The sequence below is a fragment of the Actinia tenebrosa genome, unplaced genomic scaffold, assembly GCF_029948245.1.
Source record: "Actinia tenebrosa isolate PJP-AT-01 unplaced genomic scaffold, QUT_ActTen_1.0 PGA_scaffold12__29_contigs__length_12842862, whole genome shotgun sequence".
NCBI classification, from domain to species: domain Eukaryota; kingdom Metazoa; phylum Cnidaria; class Anthozoa; order Actiniaria; family Actiniidae; genus Actinia; species Actinia tenebrosa.
Genome location: NW_028292572.1, coordinates 11,559,948 through 11,575,205, shown reverse-complemented (window position 1 = coordinate 11,575,205; position 15,258 = coordinate 11,559,948). Strand labels below are relative to the sequence as shown.

The 15,258-nt window shown below is 36.3% G+C and overlaps 1 protein-coding gene across 1 annotated transcript; it reads right to left on the bottom strand.

The window, feature by feature from the left end:
* Positions 1 to 2,482: 2,482 nt before the first annotated feature.
* LOC116287102 (uncharacterized) lies at positions 2,483 to 14,744 on the bottom strand. Its single transcript, XM_089028006.1, has 11 exons — positions 14,518 to 14,744; positions 11,867 to 12,312; positions 11,393 to 11,584; positions 10,719 to 10,779; positions 10,263 to 10,325; positions 10,151 to 10,186; positions 9,992 to 10,051; positions 9,523 to 9,570; positions 8,776 to 9,259; positions 6,093 to 6,252; positions 2,483 to 3,719 (listed from the first exon to the last, which is right to left on the bottom strand). Exons 2-11 carry the CDS (start codon positions 12,305 to 12,307, stop codon positions 3,267 to 3,269), a joined length of 1,998 nt encoding a protein of 665 aa, XP_088884132.1. The 5' UTR covers positions 12,308 to 12,312; positions 14,518 to 14,744; the 3' UTR covers positions 2,483 to 3,266.
* Positions 14,745 to 15,258: the final 514 nt, after the last annotated feature.

Sequence of the window (15,258 nt, the reverse complement as noted above, 5' to 3'; positions counted from 1 at the left end):
GGTACTTGCTTGGTCTACATGGATCCTTATCTACTGGATACAGTGCGGATCGTATTGCCCACATAAAGCATCAATTGTCATCATTTTTTACGTTGACTATGGCTTTCTTCCTTTCTACCCACGTTGGTAGGGGCACGTAACTTCCTCCTCGTATTGGCACGTACCTTGCCATGCTAACCTCCATACCTTCTACCTCCTCCACTGTCCAACCTGATCCTTCTTTCGTGTAGTTAGACAGCGACTCCATTATTGCTTCTAAGGCTTCGCTGAGTGACCTATCCAGATTCGTGGACTCTAATATAACCAGTGACTTTGATCGCAACATTGCTGCCGTCGTTACCTCATCTTTTGATAAACTTACTTCTACCATTATACTCGCTTTCAAGGCTCCTAATTCTTCTATACCTTTTCGAAGTGTTCTCTTGACCTTCCTCTCTGACTGACGCCAAAACTGTCTAACGTCAATCTCACCGTTACCGGGTATTGACACCGTTTCGAAATTGCTTTGGGATTCCATCTATATAATAGGAAATATCTTATACCTAATTCCAGACCCTTTTCAGATCATCGTAGTCATACTCACCATCCTGACAATGCCAAAACAATTTAACCTTAGTCTCAAACTTCTTACCACATCCACAATCATAGCTGCTCATACATTTCGTCTTCATCTTCAAATGCTTCTTCAAGTCCACTTCTTTCTTAAAAGTTCTCTTACAATCTTCACACTCCATATATAGACTAACATATTTAACTACATAAACACGGGATGCGGGTAATCGCGGTACGAATCGAGGAATTCACTTTAGACGGGTAATCCTCCGGTGGTCGTTGCGCTGGAACCCCCATCCCCTATACTACTGAAATGCCAGATAAAAAAATGCGAAATGCCAGATAAAAAAATGCGAAATGCCAGATTAAGAAAATGCGAAATGCCAGATTAAAAAATGCGAAATGCCAGATTAGGAAATGTGAAATGCAAGATAAAAAAATGCGAAATGCCAGATAAAAAAATGCGAAATGCCAGATAAAAAAATGCGAAATGCCAGATAAAAAAATGCGAAATGCCAGATAAAAAAATGCGAAATGCCAGATAAAAAAATGCGAAATGCCGGATAAAAAAATGCGAAATGCCAGACCAAAAAAATGCGAAATGCCAGTTAAAAAAATGCGAAATGCCAGATAAAAAAATGCGAAATGCCAGATAAAAAAATGCGAAATACCAGATTAAAAAAATGCGAAATGCCAGATAAAAAAATGTGAAATGCCAGATAAAAAAATGCGAAACGTGGTATGCGTGATTGACATGGTATAGTCACGTGATTGGCAATTAAAATGAGAAGAGTAAAAGAACGAAGTGAAAGCGAGGCTTGTCAGTCTGTCACACAAACCACATTGATCATAACCCAGGCTAGTTATACTTTGAATACTCGCCCGAGACTTCGCGCATCCCAAACGCTTGTCCACGTGACGTGTGATTGTGTTGAGGCGGGGAATTGCTTCAAGGGTCATCCCTGTCCCCCATGAAGCGATAAAAATTATAGGCTCCTAAACTAAGAGTCGGAGGAACTGATGCTCCGAATTTAGATTTCTATACGCAGATAAAAAAGCTTATATTTTATAAATAAAAAACGAACTTTACATTTTTCAGTTATGACACATGGATGTTGGAAGGTCAAATACCGAATGATATACGAATTATATCCGAGGTTTTCGATAAAAAATCGGGGAACAGTCGTGTAGAATCGACCAATTTCTGGAGAAGCACGAAAATGATTCCCTTACTTGGATGTCTCCCTTACTTGGATGTCTTACGTAAATCAGAATATAAATAGCGTTCAAAAACAATTTTTCATAAATATTAAATATTATTCCTATCGCTGTAAAGTATACTATAAGAGCTGAACTGCAAAAGCTGGATAGATATGCTGTAAAGTCGATGCTCAAGCCAAAACGACTTTTAGTTTAGAGTTTTTTAAAGCACAGAAATAATTTTTTAAAATTAATCTTTACCTTTGGTCTTAGGGTTCGTTTCCAGCATATGAGTCAAGCTTTCCATCGTTGAGAAGTTTGTTCTTCCTTCTAAAGATTCAGTGTCAAACTCAATGTCGAAGTACAGACCTATCTTCGTGTGTTCGCGTTTACTGCCTCCAGCTTCTCAGCGTCGTTTTATTCATGTTCGAACTCTGTTGCTTTATTTATAGCTGCAAACACTTGTGTTTTGGCTTTGCAGAAGGCAGAAGAACAATGGAACAGAATAACTAGGGTAAAACTCAGTCACAAGCAAGCGAATTGTTGATATAAACGATGGTTTTTTAACCAGGCTGAATGCATCAGCAAACCAAACACAGCGGACGAGTTGTTTTGGAATGGCGGGAATATTCAAATACTAATATTAGACGTGAGCCTGCACGAAGGAATGTGCCGAGTGTTACAGATTGCAATATTATGAATATCACATATAATAAATAGACCTATACAATTGAGAATAGATTTTTTGTTTATTATATCAGTCCAGTTATGGTTTGGATTTTTATTTGAACTAAACAGTTGGCTTGGATCCTTTATCGATATAATAGTTGTATCTCCCCCCTATTTTAAAAGAGAAGAACCTTTTACCTATCGCCCTCAATCTGCATGTGCATTGAAAAGACAAGGAAAAAAGAAAGTAAAAAAAAAAAAAAAAGGAAAAGAAAACAATTTTAAATAATTTCATCCCTCAAAAGTCTTTTACAGTCTTCACAGCAGTCATGTTGAGGAACAAAGCAAAACTTTTCACCTCTTTGGAGTTATAATCTCACACAACCTTTTCACATTCAGTAATACCACTGTGATGGTTGACTACAGGCTCGATTTTCACATCTTTAGCCTCGTTTAAAAGCAAATCATTCACGAAAGCCAACTGGAATGTCAAGAATGTGCTATTTGCTTTAAATGTTTTTTAGTAAAAATACGCAGGCGATTATGGAAAATCTCGTGCACTGCTCGAAAAACCAAAATGGCGGCCAGCTGCTTTGTTGCTGTTACCGGGAAAAAATGCCTTTTATCTTCTTTTTTTTCTTCTTTTTTTGAAAGAATCACCTGTGTATTTATACTCCCACGGACATTTAATGGTGTCTTTAAATAGCTGACTTATAGACGAGACTAAAAATGTATAACGAGTCTGCGGTCATCAAAACCAGCGGTCTCGTCGGATGAGAAAGAAGACTATTGCCCTACAACATGGCTGCCGTGAAACCCATCGATCCCCGTGACATTGTCATATCTTACTGCGCAGATACATTGTCATTAACATTAGAGATATTATTCCCAGCCGGCCTATATCTGCCTACGACAAAGATCTTGCCATCAGGTGACTTGGCTTTCCCCATTCCAAGCTCCTTGCTTCCCTTCCACACGACTTGAGTGAAGTGTCCAGTACCGCCTTGGAACCCTCCTTTCTTGAAGTCATACTTCTTCACCTCAGAATACCAGGTATCAACAACGTCACTACCTGTAACGTCTGGCTTGCCCATCATCATGAACACTTTCTCTCCATCACCATTACGTTCTTCTCTTGCCGCGTGTTGGAGTTTGCCTGATTTGGCGACTTTCTCTGCCCAGGCTTGCGCTTCTTTTGCCATCGAGTCAGACCAGGTGAGTGGCGGGGCATGGTGCATAGAGCGGTACTTGTTATGCGCATCCAAAGATTGTTTTGCAAATGAGTCCATGTTTAAGTTCTGTGGAGATAAAAATAAGTGTGTTATGAGAACACCCTACGGTCCTTGGATCGCTTTGTCTAAGCTGTAATCAGCAACCTTAATTATTTTCACTGTAAAATATGTTGCCTAGCAACAATGACAGTAAAAAAAATAGCAGACAGACTGAAAAAAAGAACTTTTTTAGACTAGGCGTAACTGGTAATGATTTCTCATTCTCATTTCTCCGTCCACGTACTTTTCCCTCGAGTATTATTTCTTTGTCTAACTGGCGCTAGCGTAAACGAGATGCATGAAAATGGATGAAACTTAAACAAAGGGGTGTTATAATTCCTTCAGGGGAAACACGTGGCATGAAGTGGGAAAGCATTACGCCTTCCAAGGTGGCATGGTAAGTTATCTTACCCATGGCAGATGTTGAGTGTTATTGTGAGAACGAACAACTATCGCTGATTGTTGTACAGACAAGCTAAGGACTGGCCGTAGAAGAAGGCAGCCGAGGTATTGATAATCTGATAAGTTGAACGATAGTCGAAAAGTTCGGCGAATGTCGGCGAATTTTTGTAAGCCATTTATTAATGCAATTTATAAATGACTTTTATTTTCTATGATATAGAAGCTTCACTTGTATTTAACTATTCAAAACCCACTTCTTTAAATAAACTTCATAAATATTCATGAAAACGAAATTCAATTTCCAATCCGGCAATTTCTCACGAAAGTTGCTTTAGTGGCAGAATTAACACAGCACGAGACATATTTATTTATCATTAACGCTTTTCATTAAACAGCTAACAAACAGTCCTTGAAAATTAAATTTTTCCTTGTTTTATCCTTGCTCTTTAACGAGACACGCTCGTTACCCGAAGGCTACAGGTGACGAAGTGAAAAAACACTTGGATGCATGAAAAAAGAGTGTATGTTATTTCTCTTTATTTAATGTAATAGTTTTATCCCTTTTTGGACATCGTATTTCGCATTTAGAGATATATTTCTTTTGATTTTCGATATTAATTCTGCCTCTGTCCTACGAACTTCTATAACCATGGGTACGGCCGCAAATCGCACACAAAAATATCAAAAATTAATAATTTGTACTACTTGTTATGCATTATAAAGCTTAGTGAAAATCTTCTAAATAGAGTCTTATCAAACAAACAGAACCCTCTCAGGACTATCGAGGATGTTGGGTCATTATCGAACCTTGATGCACCCGTAAACCAGACTCAAATGAAATCAATAATATATAACAGAATATTTCATTCACAATAGGAAATCGGGCCATGAATGACCAAAAAAAAAAACATTCATATTTTGAATATGCCAATATTCATATAGTTATTAAGATATTTAATCATTATAGAATAGTGTTCTTTACTCATCTAAACGTTTATTACTCTACGCCGAATCTACAATAGAATCAGTGTATATTGTAAAATCCCTGAATCATTTCTAACAAGCTTGTAAAAGTCACACTGATGTTATTAGAGAGAGTATTATAGCTGAAGTGTATTCAATTTGAAGTGGTCCACCATTCAACCTGTCTCTAAAACACTCATCAATGAACGGGTAGCAGATTATTTGAATTATACTTTGGCTTGGATTGGTAACTGATGAACGATAAATCTGCAGTGTTTAAGAGAATTTCCGATGATCTCTTGCATCAGTAAAGACCTTCATCTAATCTTTCTGAAGTAGAAATTAAGTCTAACGCGGGCTACTGAAACGCTCGATCCTTGCGGGGAAAAAGTTCATTAGCATAATGATTTTGCTTTCGTTGTCTTTTTCTGGCTTATTTTCTAATCCGCCATGAAATATTATCACTACTAATTACGATAAAGAAAGCTAATACTGAAAGAACTATTAATTATCAGAGAGCAAGGGAAATGACTAGACCGATATTTTTCGGAGAAGTTCCCTGAGAATTGGATTATTGATTATCAGTTTTTGAGTACGTGTTGGAAGATGATATACTTGAAGACAAAAAGACCGCGTTGAATCGAAGTCAGCACAGCGAAAATGAAAGCATAAGAAGCTGAAATATTCATACTTTTCGTTTCTATAATTCTTGTTTACTTATTACACAAAAGGTCCAGCCAAAATCATGTACGTGGTTATCCATGAATGCGTAAAAATATGGAGAAATCCTTACATATAGTACGAAAAGGTAAACCTCAAATCGCACAAATGGTTTTGAAGAAAAAGTTTTAAATTTTTGAGAAAATCCAAGAAAAAGTCGATAATCTTAACGAAATGTTCGAATGCTAGGCACAATTCATATTTCAAATTATTTATTTAACAAGACTAAGGCATTGGCACCTTTGAATACACCAACTTTCTCGATTTGAAAATTTATTTTGTTAGTTATTTTAAGAAGAAATATGGTCAACTTACGTGAATAACTTGTGTTGGAACGCAGCTTCGTACTTGGAACTTGAAACTGGTTAACGACGTTTGTTGTTGATTAACAACCCGAGCTAATATGAGTTGGGCTGGGCTGAACAAAGGCCACCTTGCGAGCAGATTAATAACAATAACATTATGGAGATTTATGCTAATTTATGTGTAATTAAGGACCCAAGACGCCATTTTAGGTGTTCATTAATTGATAGAATAAAACAGAAAATTTTTTATGCCTTGAACACTACAGCTTTAAGGAAGCAACAGCTGAAAAAATTTACTTCTCGAGGCTGAAAAGTTTAGTTAAGTGATTTTAATTTCCTAAAGCAGAAGTTATCCATGATAATAAATAATAGTTAAAAGATAAACAACGAGTACAATAGCAGTACTTTGTATTATAATGCTACTTGGAGTTATTAGAAAACACAAACTTCTATAACTTGAAATAATCATATAAACATTGTGTCACAAAACAGACGTGGAAAAATTTAAGAAGCATTTAAAATTTAAACCCAAGAAAAAAATCATTAATCGAAAATAAGTTTGAATATTTTATAAGATGTGTTTGATGCTATAAGCAATGTGTAATTGTTGATAGTTTTTAGAATATTTATGACTGTCTTTGTAATAACGTGACAAAGATTTTCTTTTGAGTTACTTTATTCCAAACCGTGCATGGTATCACCATTGTGTATGAGAACAATTTCGGATTAAGATGAATCAACGGTTCATTCTAAAGTACGTCATTACATCGTTTGGTAGATGATATCTAGGGCTGCTCAGGATCTAAGGGATATAGCAAGTTTAGGGCTCATATTCTACATTATTTCAAACCCTTATCCAAAAATTACCCCATTTCAGAGTGACAGTTGTGTTTAGAAACATCTCCAAGAGTTTCCGATTATTGTATGTGCATCAGTGTTACGTCATAGCCGCCATGTCAGTTAGTGAAGATGAAAGAATAACCGGCTCATTAGCTTCTAATTTAAGATCAAACAACATGGTGGCAATTTCGGCTCATTGCTATTTAAATCTCAAGAGATTTTCGGAGTCATGTGTTTGCACACTAGAAATTCTGTCCTCAGGTGAATATTGAGATATTTAAATGGTTACGATTAAGTAACACAATTTCAGAAGATTTAAACGAAAGAAGAGATAATTTGTCAGGGTTTTCGTGCAGACTTTGCCCAATCGCCTCACATTGTCAGACAAGAGAGATGTCACCCAAGAAACGAGAGATGATTGGATAAAAATGGAAGCTTACAATATTAATTTTAATATTAATATTAATAGAATAGAATATAAATTTTAACTCAAGCGATGAACTAAAGCTTATGAGAATAATGGGGGAAATTCCAGAAAATTCATTTTCTTTAAGAAGCATTGTTATTTGATACTCAGTATATGCTTGAGATTTGAGTGAATATAGAATCATCTTCAGACAATGTAGTCATGATCATTATATTGTCGCTGCCCTGAAGAAGTCAAGTGGTTCGTGTTTACAGGAAAAAACCAGTAGTTTTGACGAAAACCAATATTTGCGCGTGAAAACATGTTAAAATAACACCCTCAGAATGGTTTTCATTGAAAAATTGTAACAAAAGATTTAGAGATTCACAGTTATGAGACACGGAATTCGAAAAGACCTTACACTACACCATAGCCGTGTAGAAGTATACTTTACTGCAAATATAGTCGCGGTAAGGACCAATCACAGCGAGAGAAATTTTCATCGTCGTCCAATCAGAAAGCTCGTAAACGACAACGTCAGTTTATATCGGCAAAACACGTTTGCATCGTGTTCTCATCACGCGAATCTTTTTAATTTATAGAGCTTTTTCATGTGACGTCACAATGGCAATGTTGCTGTACCAAAACGATACATTTTCTATCCTTGTAGTATTTCAATTTTTATGCAAAAAACTGTGCAGAAAGTTTCTATCGTATGGTTCACCAATATGGCTGCCTTTTCACGTGAATGAAAACTCTTTATAGAACCTAGAACACACAGACAACTTAGACGGCTCTAAGTACAAATCCCTGATGACAAAATGATTATCTTTTATTGCACGTTTATAACCATTCACACCAAGGCTTAAACATGTTTAAAAGTGGTTTGACTAAACAGGTTTGGAAAACTATCTACGAACACTGCACAATATTTGGTGAAATAATGCATGTAAGCTATCCTTTGTCTTGCTCTGATAATATTTTAGAAAGTTTCATTATATTGTAGGTTTCTAGTTTCTCAATTGTTTTCCTAATGAAAACATAGATTAACTAAACACGTTTAGGTGTGAATGGAGTATTAGTCTTAATGATATCTATTTTGTACGGTGCATATGCTCGTGTAAACTGTTGATTGCGAAATTATAAATTGTTGTCAGTTTAGAATTTTGTCGAACTGCATTCAGCGTATGTTCCCAAAAATATTGCCCGCGGTAATAGTTAGACTTTGAGCTTAATTATTATGCTAACTATGATCCAATTTTTCCATTGCAGAAGAGAACCAATATGAAATGGATAGATTGAATATCAAAAACAGCCATTTGAAAAAATTGAAAAATTAAAATCAAAATACATTTCAGAAAATAATAAAGGATTGTGAAAAAAGTTCTCTTCACAGCATCCTATTGGCTAGTTTCTGGTATAGCTCTGGTGACATAATGACGTTATTCATCGTCGCTTTGAAGACACGTTTTCATCCATGTAATTGACAATATTCCCGGCAGGACGGTATCTCGCTACGACATACGTACAACGGCCATCCGGTGTCTTAGCTCGGCCCATTCCCAACTCCTTACTTCCCTTCCAGACCAGCTGTGTGAAATGACCAGACCCTCCCTGATATCCTTTACGTGAAAAGTTGTAATCTTTGACTTCTTCGTACCACATATCGGACGCTCTTTCACCAGCACTGTCATAATCACCCGAAAACATCGCCAGATTCTCTCCTGTGTCTTCACGCTCGCTTTTACTGGAGTGCCGCAGGGTTCCAGATCGGGCCAGTTTTTCTGCGTACCTTTCAGCATCTCTAGCCAAATCGTTTGCCCATTTGAGAGCCGGGGCCGAGTGCATGGCACGGTACTTGTTATGAGAGGAAAGGCATTGGTCTTTGAAGGACTTGTCTGATGATGAGCTAGACCTGGGACTGGCTCCGCCTGTTTACAGGTAGATATGGAATGGAATGTAGATGTAAATACACATCTAGAATAACGACTAATTATTAATATTTACTGACTTCTTATAGTATTTATATATAGCAAAAGGAAAAAGTAGGCTGACAAAGAAGAAACATGTGCAAGGCGAAGGAACTGAATGACGGCCGTGCGCGCCATCAAGTGATTACGAAAATTACCGTGGTATGAACTCGAATATAACACAGGAGACCACCAATCAGAAAAAGACAACAATCTTGATTTACCTGTTTTACTGGATGGTGGCCTGGCCCTTTCCCTTGATGGACTTTTATCTGGAAATCACACATTGAAGCCATACAGATTTAAAAATTTTTAACCAGATATTTGTTTCATAATCAGCAAAATCTTAGTTATATGCTATATACAGCTATTTCAAAAAAGGTTGAATACTAAATAGTGACATTGTCTTAAGTAGGATTAATAATAATTATTTATCCTATTTTTAGTGTATTCCATCTGAAACAATATACTAACTACATGCAGAGAGTTAATTGCTGCATATTTACCTTTTATTTCGAATTAACGAGACCTGCAATGCCCCTTTGGTCTTGGAATGCACTATTCAGTATGCAGTATTCAGTATTCAACCTTTTTTGAAATAGCTGTATAACCAAGATCGCTGATTATGAAACAAATAGCTGGTACGATCGATTTCTATTAAAGCAACATCAAACTAGTATTTTTTTCATTTACCTCTTTCGTCGTTCCATCTACTTCTCACATTTGCGTTGAGATCCCTCTTACCAAAGAAATCTGTAAAAAGAAACACAGAGATTCAGAATCCAAAAAAATAATGGAAACAAGACGAGGAAAAAAAGACAGAAAAATCATTAACGACGCAACCATGCATACCATGATCATCCAAGTTTCGCCTTCTTGAGCCAAAATCTGTGTCAAGAAATAAAAAACTATAACATTACGAAAACATTGATAACACTGCGAGTTCGTAAGGATGCGTTCTAACCTTCGTCAGATCCATTGTGACTGGATGTGTGAACCTCTTTACGCACAGTACGGACCCCAGTACCTAAAAGAGTATCAAGACACAAGTAACAAACTCGTACATTTATATTTATTTATAAAACATTTAAAATGTAACTCGGTGATCGTACTGTGATAAAAACCTCTGGGAGCTTTTAAGTACTTGGCTACAACTTGTGCTACCAAGCTCTCTATTCTCTTGTTAGTCTCTAGCTCCCAGCAGCGTGTTTATATCACAGTAGAGACACGCGCGCGCGTTTTATATACCTTGAATGTATATACCTAGTGGAGACACGCAGAAAAAAGGTGAAATACGTTGCAATGTAGTCTAGCTTGGGAACAGTTTTTCCTCGACTTCGGATTGGCTAGTTAAAATTTAAGGTGTATGATTGAAAATATTTATCTTCCCTCCCCTCCCTCGTGTTCTTTTGGTTCTTACCATCATCTGTTGTGTAAATCTTGGTGACCACTGTTGTTCCTGGGCCTTTGTTGAGTGTCACCTGAAAACATTGAAAACGCATCAAAAACAACAATCAGTTTAGTCTAAATGTCATGAGATGAGCACTGCCTCAAGGACGCGCAAGAGGGCAAGCAATATGCTAGAAGAACGGCTAGCGTAACAAATAAACCGCTTTACCTTGGGTGTAATCTATTCCCATTTCACACCACGTGTCATTTCCTAGAGTATCATTTCTTTGTTTAATGTTGTCATTAGAAGATGCATGAATATGGATACATCTCAAACAAAGAATAATCTTATTCTCAAAAGAATGACACTTGATCTGATATGGGAAAACATAACGGTGCAAGGTAAAAAATCTCAAGGTAAAAAAGTAAAAAAAGGTAAAAAATCTATTGCGGATTAAAACTGTTTAAAAAAATCAAAACGTTTGATTTAAAAACTTGTCCCCACGAGCAAAAAGGCGACATTTCAACAACGAAATCCTACTATGAAAAATGTATAAGAAAAATATTTACGGCAGAACTGCTTTTCATTTTGGACTTGCGGAAGTCTTCTTCATACGAAAAACGCAACACTTAGAAAGCACTATAACTTGTAGTCAATAATTTATATTGTAGAAGAATTTTTATAAATATTTCCCAAGTCTTCACCGTTTCAGTTTTCCCACTTTTTCGACCAATGTCCATGTCTTTGAAGTCTTTAAAGAATTCATCATCATCTTTGTTGAACCTGTCTCTGGTGCGTTGAGTGCGTTCAGAATTACGAACGGGCTCAGCTTCTTGTTTCTCGATTCGTGTTGTGTAAACACGACTGGAGGAGGACTTGGAAGACGATTCGGTTTCCTGAGACGTCGTTATAAAGTAGAAAGTAGTTGGTATAAACAGGAGTGTTAAATCAATAATTATTGGTGTGTATTATTACCAACAACACTACCAACAACATTCAGTCATCATCATCACCATCACCATCACCAACATCATGATTTAAAATCATCGTCGTCACTCACTATCATTATTATTATCATCATCACCTCCACATTACCATCAGCATCACCAGCATCATCATCATCATCATTATCATTATCATCATCATCTGATACCAACAGCATTAAAATCAGTTCTGACCTTCGAAAAAACATTTTGCTCAAATCGGTTCGCCATGTTTCCTGCCGGCCTGTAACGAGCAACAACGAACACCTTGCCATCCGGGGTCTTGGCTTTACCCACGCCAATCTCTTTCGTCGATTTCCAGACTATTTGCGTGAAGTGACCTGCGTCGCTCTGGAACCCTGGCCGATGGAAGTTGTAGTTGCGTACCTCATCATACCACTTGTCCACGGCCTCGTGTCCTTTCAAATCTGACTTGCCTGTTACACCATAAAGATTTTCACCATCGTCTGTATCGCCATTACGTAAGCGACTCTCCTTAGCGAGGGTTTGGGCCCAGGCTTCAGCTTCTCTGGCTAGACTACGTGACCATTTGACCGAGGGAACCTGGTGCATAGCGCGGTATTTGTTGTGCGCTTCGAGTGCATCTTTTGAGAAGGAATCCAGTAGGAAGTTCATGGTTGCTGCATGGAAAAAAAAGGTAAATTATGATATTGATGATGATTTAGAGTCGAGCGGTATTTTGACTAGCGTGATTAAGAAGATGGTTAAAAATAAAAATTATAAATTAAAATCCTGAGTATAAGAAGGCTTAGATCGATATCTCGTGGGAAACTGAAGAATACGCCGAAACAGTTTTAACCAGAAAAACAACTCTGGCGAGAAAGACATTGTTAATATTTTCGTTAAAAAAAACTAAACTATTATTTTAAACTCATATTTAATACGTTACCTTATTGAAAGTTGAAAAAATCCAGGAAAAAAAATGAAAAATTACCAGAAAATGAAGAAGCAAAGCTTTATCGAGCTGTCTTATGTACTTTCTAGTCACCGGGTAGGATTTTCAATTTTTGCCAGTGATTGCTGTGTGATGGAATGTGAAGCAGATGACTCCCAATACATATCTATATATAGTTATTTTCAATGTCATAAAAGTTGTAATTTAAATGAAAAACTCATCTATTGGACTTTAGCCCTTCCTGTCCTTGCAGCCAAAGTCTTACAAAATCAAAAACCTTTAAAACCTCGAGGCAGACAAGGCCTCGTTCACGTGACTACTTCTGCCCTGATGACGAAGATGTTATTGTCAATCGATATTGATGTTTGCAGCTATTTTGTATGTACTTTTGAATCAACCCGCAAAAGGAATCATGTCAAAAATGTTTAGATTCCATTGGGTATTCACTAAATACTCTTAGATTTTCAAATTATTTTTGATAATAGAAAAAAAATACGATTTTTTCTTAAGTGTGCTTATGGACGACGTAGAACTGATAATGCAAACGAATAGTATTGAACTGGTCAGTCAAGAGTTAAGACACTCCTGAGAAGCCGCCTGTCCTTATGAGTCGATTATTTCAATAGCTTGTATATCAATTTAATAGCTTAACTCTTTTCGCTTCAATAATCCTTTAATCTAAAGTCGCATACCAAAAAGAGTCAAAATTCCCTACTATACTAAGGGATGAAAGATTCCTTCAACAAATTATTGAACAAAATTGTAAATAAATGTTTTAGTTTTCGTCATTTAGTAACACAAATTTGAATCTAAAATCTTCTAAGTTCGAAGAGTAAGTTAAACTGCACGTTAAGGGTCTTAATATAAACTTTTGTCAACATGGATTAAATTGTAAATTAGACAAGAGCTCTGAATGTTGTTCATTGTATGCAAGTTTATTGCATGCCGCCATTTCTTGGTATATTTAATTCTCAAATAATTTTCACTCGCAAAGAGTAAAACTGAATTATAAAGTTTATTCGTTCCCTTATCGTGATTCAGACGTCTCTAAAGCATTTTCTTTATTCAACTATAATATCTTTTGCACCTATTTGGTTATTGACCTTGAACATGTTAAAATGTTAAAATGTTTACTTGTTACCGTGTCATCACATTTAACACAGCTCTAAAATTAGCCGATATATTCTTGAAGAATACCTCCGAAATATTCTCCTTGACTCAGTACTTTAGGATCCTAGTTGCTGCAATTGCTATTTTTGAGAACATAGTGATTTTTATTCGTAAGTTTTGATCCAAGTCGGGCAATTATGTTTAGTGTGAGAATCATGAGGCTACGTCAACAACACGAGAATGTCATGAAGTACAAATATGATAACTTATAGAATACGATAAACTCTAAGAATAGAGGCATGTCACACAAGTAGTTTGTAAGCTATTTCTTAAATAAATTGCTCCAAATTTGTAATATTAACGTTAAGAAAGTAGTCCCGTAGCTGCAAGGTCAAACGGGAAACTGCCAAAAATAAAGTCGAAGGATTCCAAACTCCAGCCGTAGCTTCCAGGTTGAAAATGTTTTGGAAAAAAGTTTAGTTGAATAATTTTTTGAATGAATTCCTAGCGTGAAACTACGATTTGGCAAGTGTTCATCAATCATAAAGTACTACTTTTTTGACATGAAAGTCGTAAACACCGACATCTATACCGAAGTACAGAAGTAGTCAGAAAGAGATATCACCTAATGTCCATACATTTGTTCAGGTTTCGTTCAAATAAAACTTATGCAGTTTTGCGACGGTTTTTTTAAAAATAAAAATAATTGAGGTAGTTTTTTATATGCTAAGCTTTGTCTAATTTTGCATTCAACCGAACTGTACCTTGAGTCTAAGGTTGTGAGATTCGGAAAAAGTTGCACTGTCTGACCTGTACTCACTTGGCAAGAGAATGATGTTGCAAATGTTCAAATTCTTCTCAGTGTACTTCTTGCAAGAACAGCTTCTTATACGCGTAGTTTATGGCTTTATATCGTATCCTCCGCTTTCTGCCACGAGTTCACAGCACGACTTTAAAATACTTCAAGCATTTAATCAAATTCTGGCTTCTTCAGTCTTACGTACATTCAATGGAGCCGAAAGCATGGAAGCTGTATCATCTTTAAGAAAACATTTGCATGCTATTGGCCTTGGGGTAATTTGTTTAGGCAAATCTGCATACGAGCGTCAAAACAAGCCATGTTTACATTCAAAAGCTAACAGAATAGAATAAACAAGAGTAGAACAACTTTCCTTTTTTACGGGTTACATATATCAATATACCAAAGGTGATTTGTCAGGACCTGTTGTCTTATTTGCTGAACTCAATGCCTGCATGTTAGCAAACAGGTATATGGGACTCTGTTTTATTAGTTCTGATATTTTGTATATTTATTTATTTCTATCTTATCTATGTCTAAAAAAGTTATATATATATCACTATACCAATTATATTAATCCTCCGTCCCTCTTTGAATTCTTATTCACAACTTAGTTATAGAACTGATACAGTTCCATCCATACCCTTTTCACGTCGTTTGAATTTGACTTTTCACTGTTAGTCTTTAGTGCACGTTCTTAAACTTTTCTGCCAACTCTGCCTACAAAGTTCAGTCGACTTTCGTTTCTTTTTGATAGAAATA

Bases quoted from the DNA above. Each gene is read 5' to 3' on its own strand.
- LOC116287102 (XM_089028006.1), bottom strand. From the start codon at position 12,307: ATGAACTTCCTACTGGATTCCTTCTCAAAAGATGCACTCGAAGCGCAC. The intron at 10,780-11,392 runs GTGAAGACTTGG...CAATGTTTTCAG, and splicing joins AAAGTGGGAAAACTGAAACG to GTGACACTCAACAAAGGCCC. The intron at 3,720-6,092 runs GTAAGTTGACCA...TTATCTCCACAG, and splicing joins TTCCAACACAAGTTATTCAC to AACTTAAACATGGACTCATT.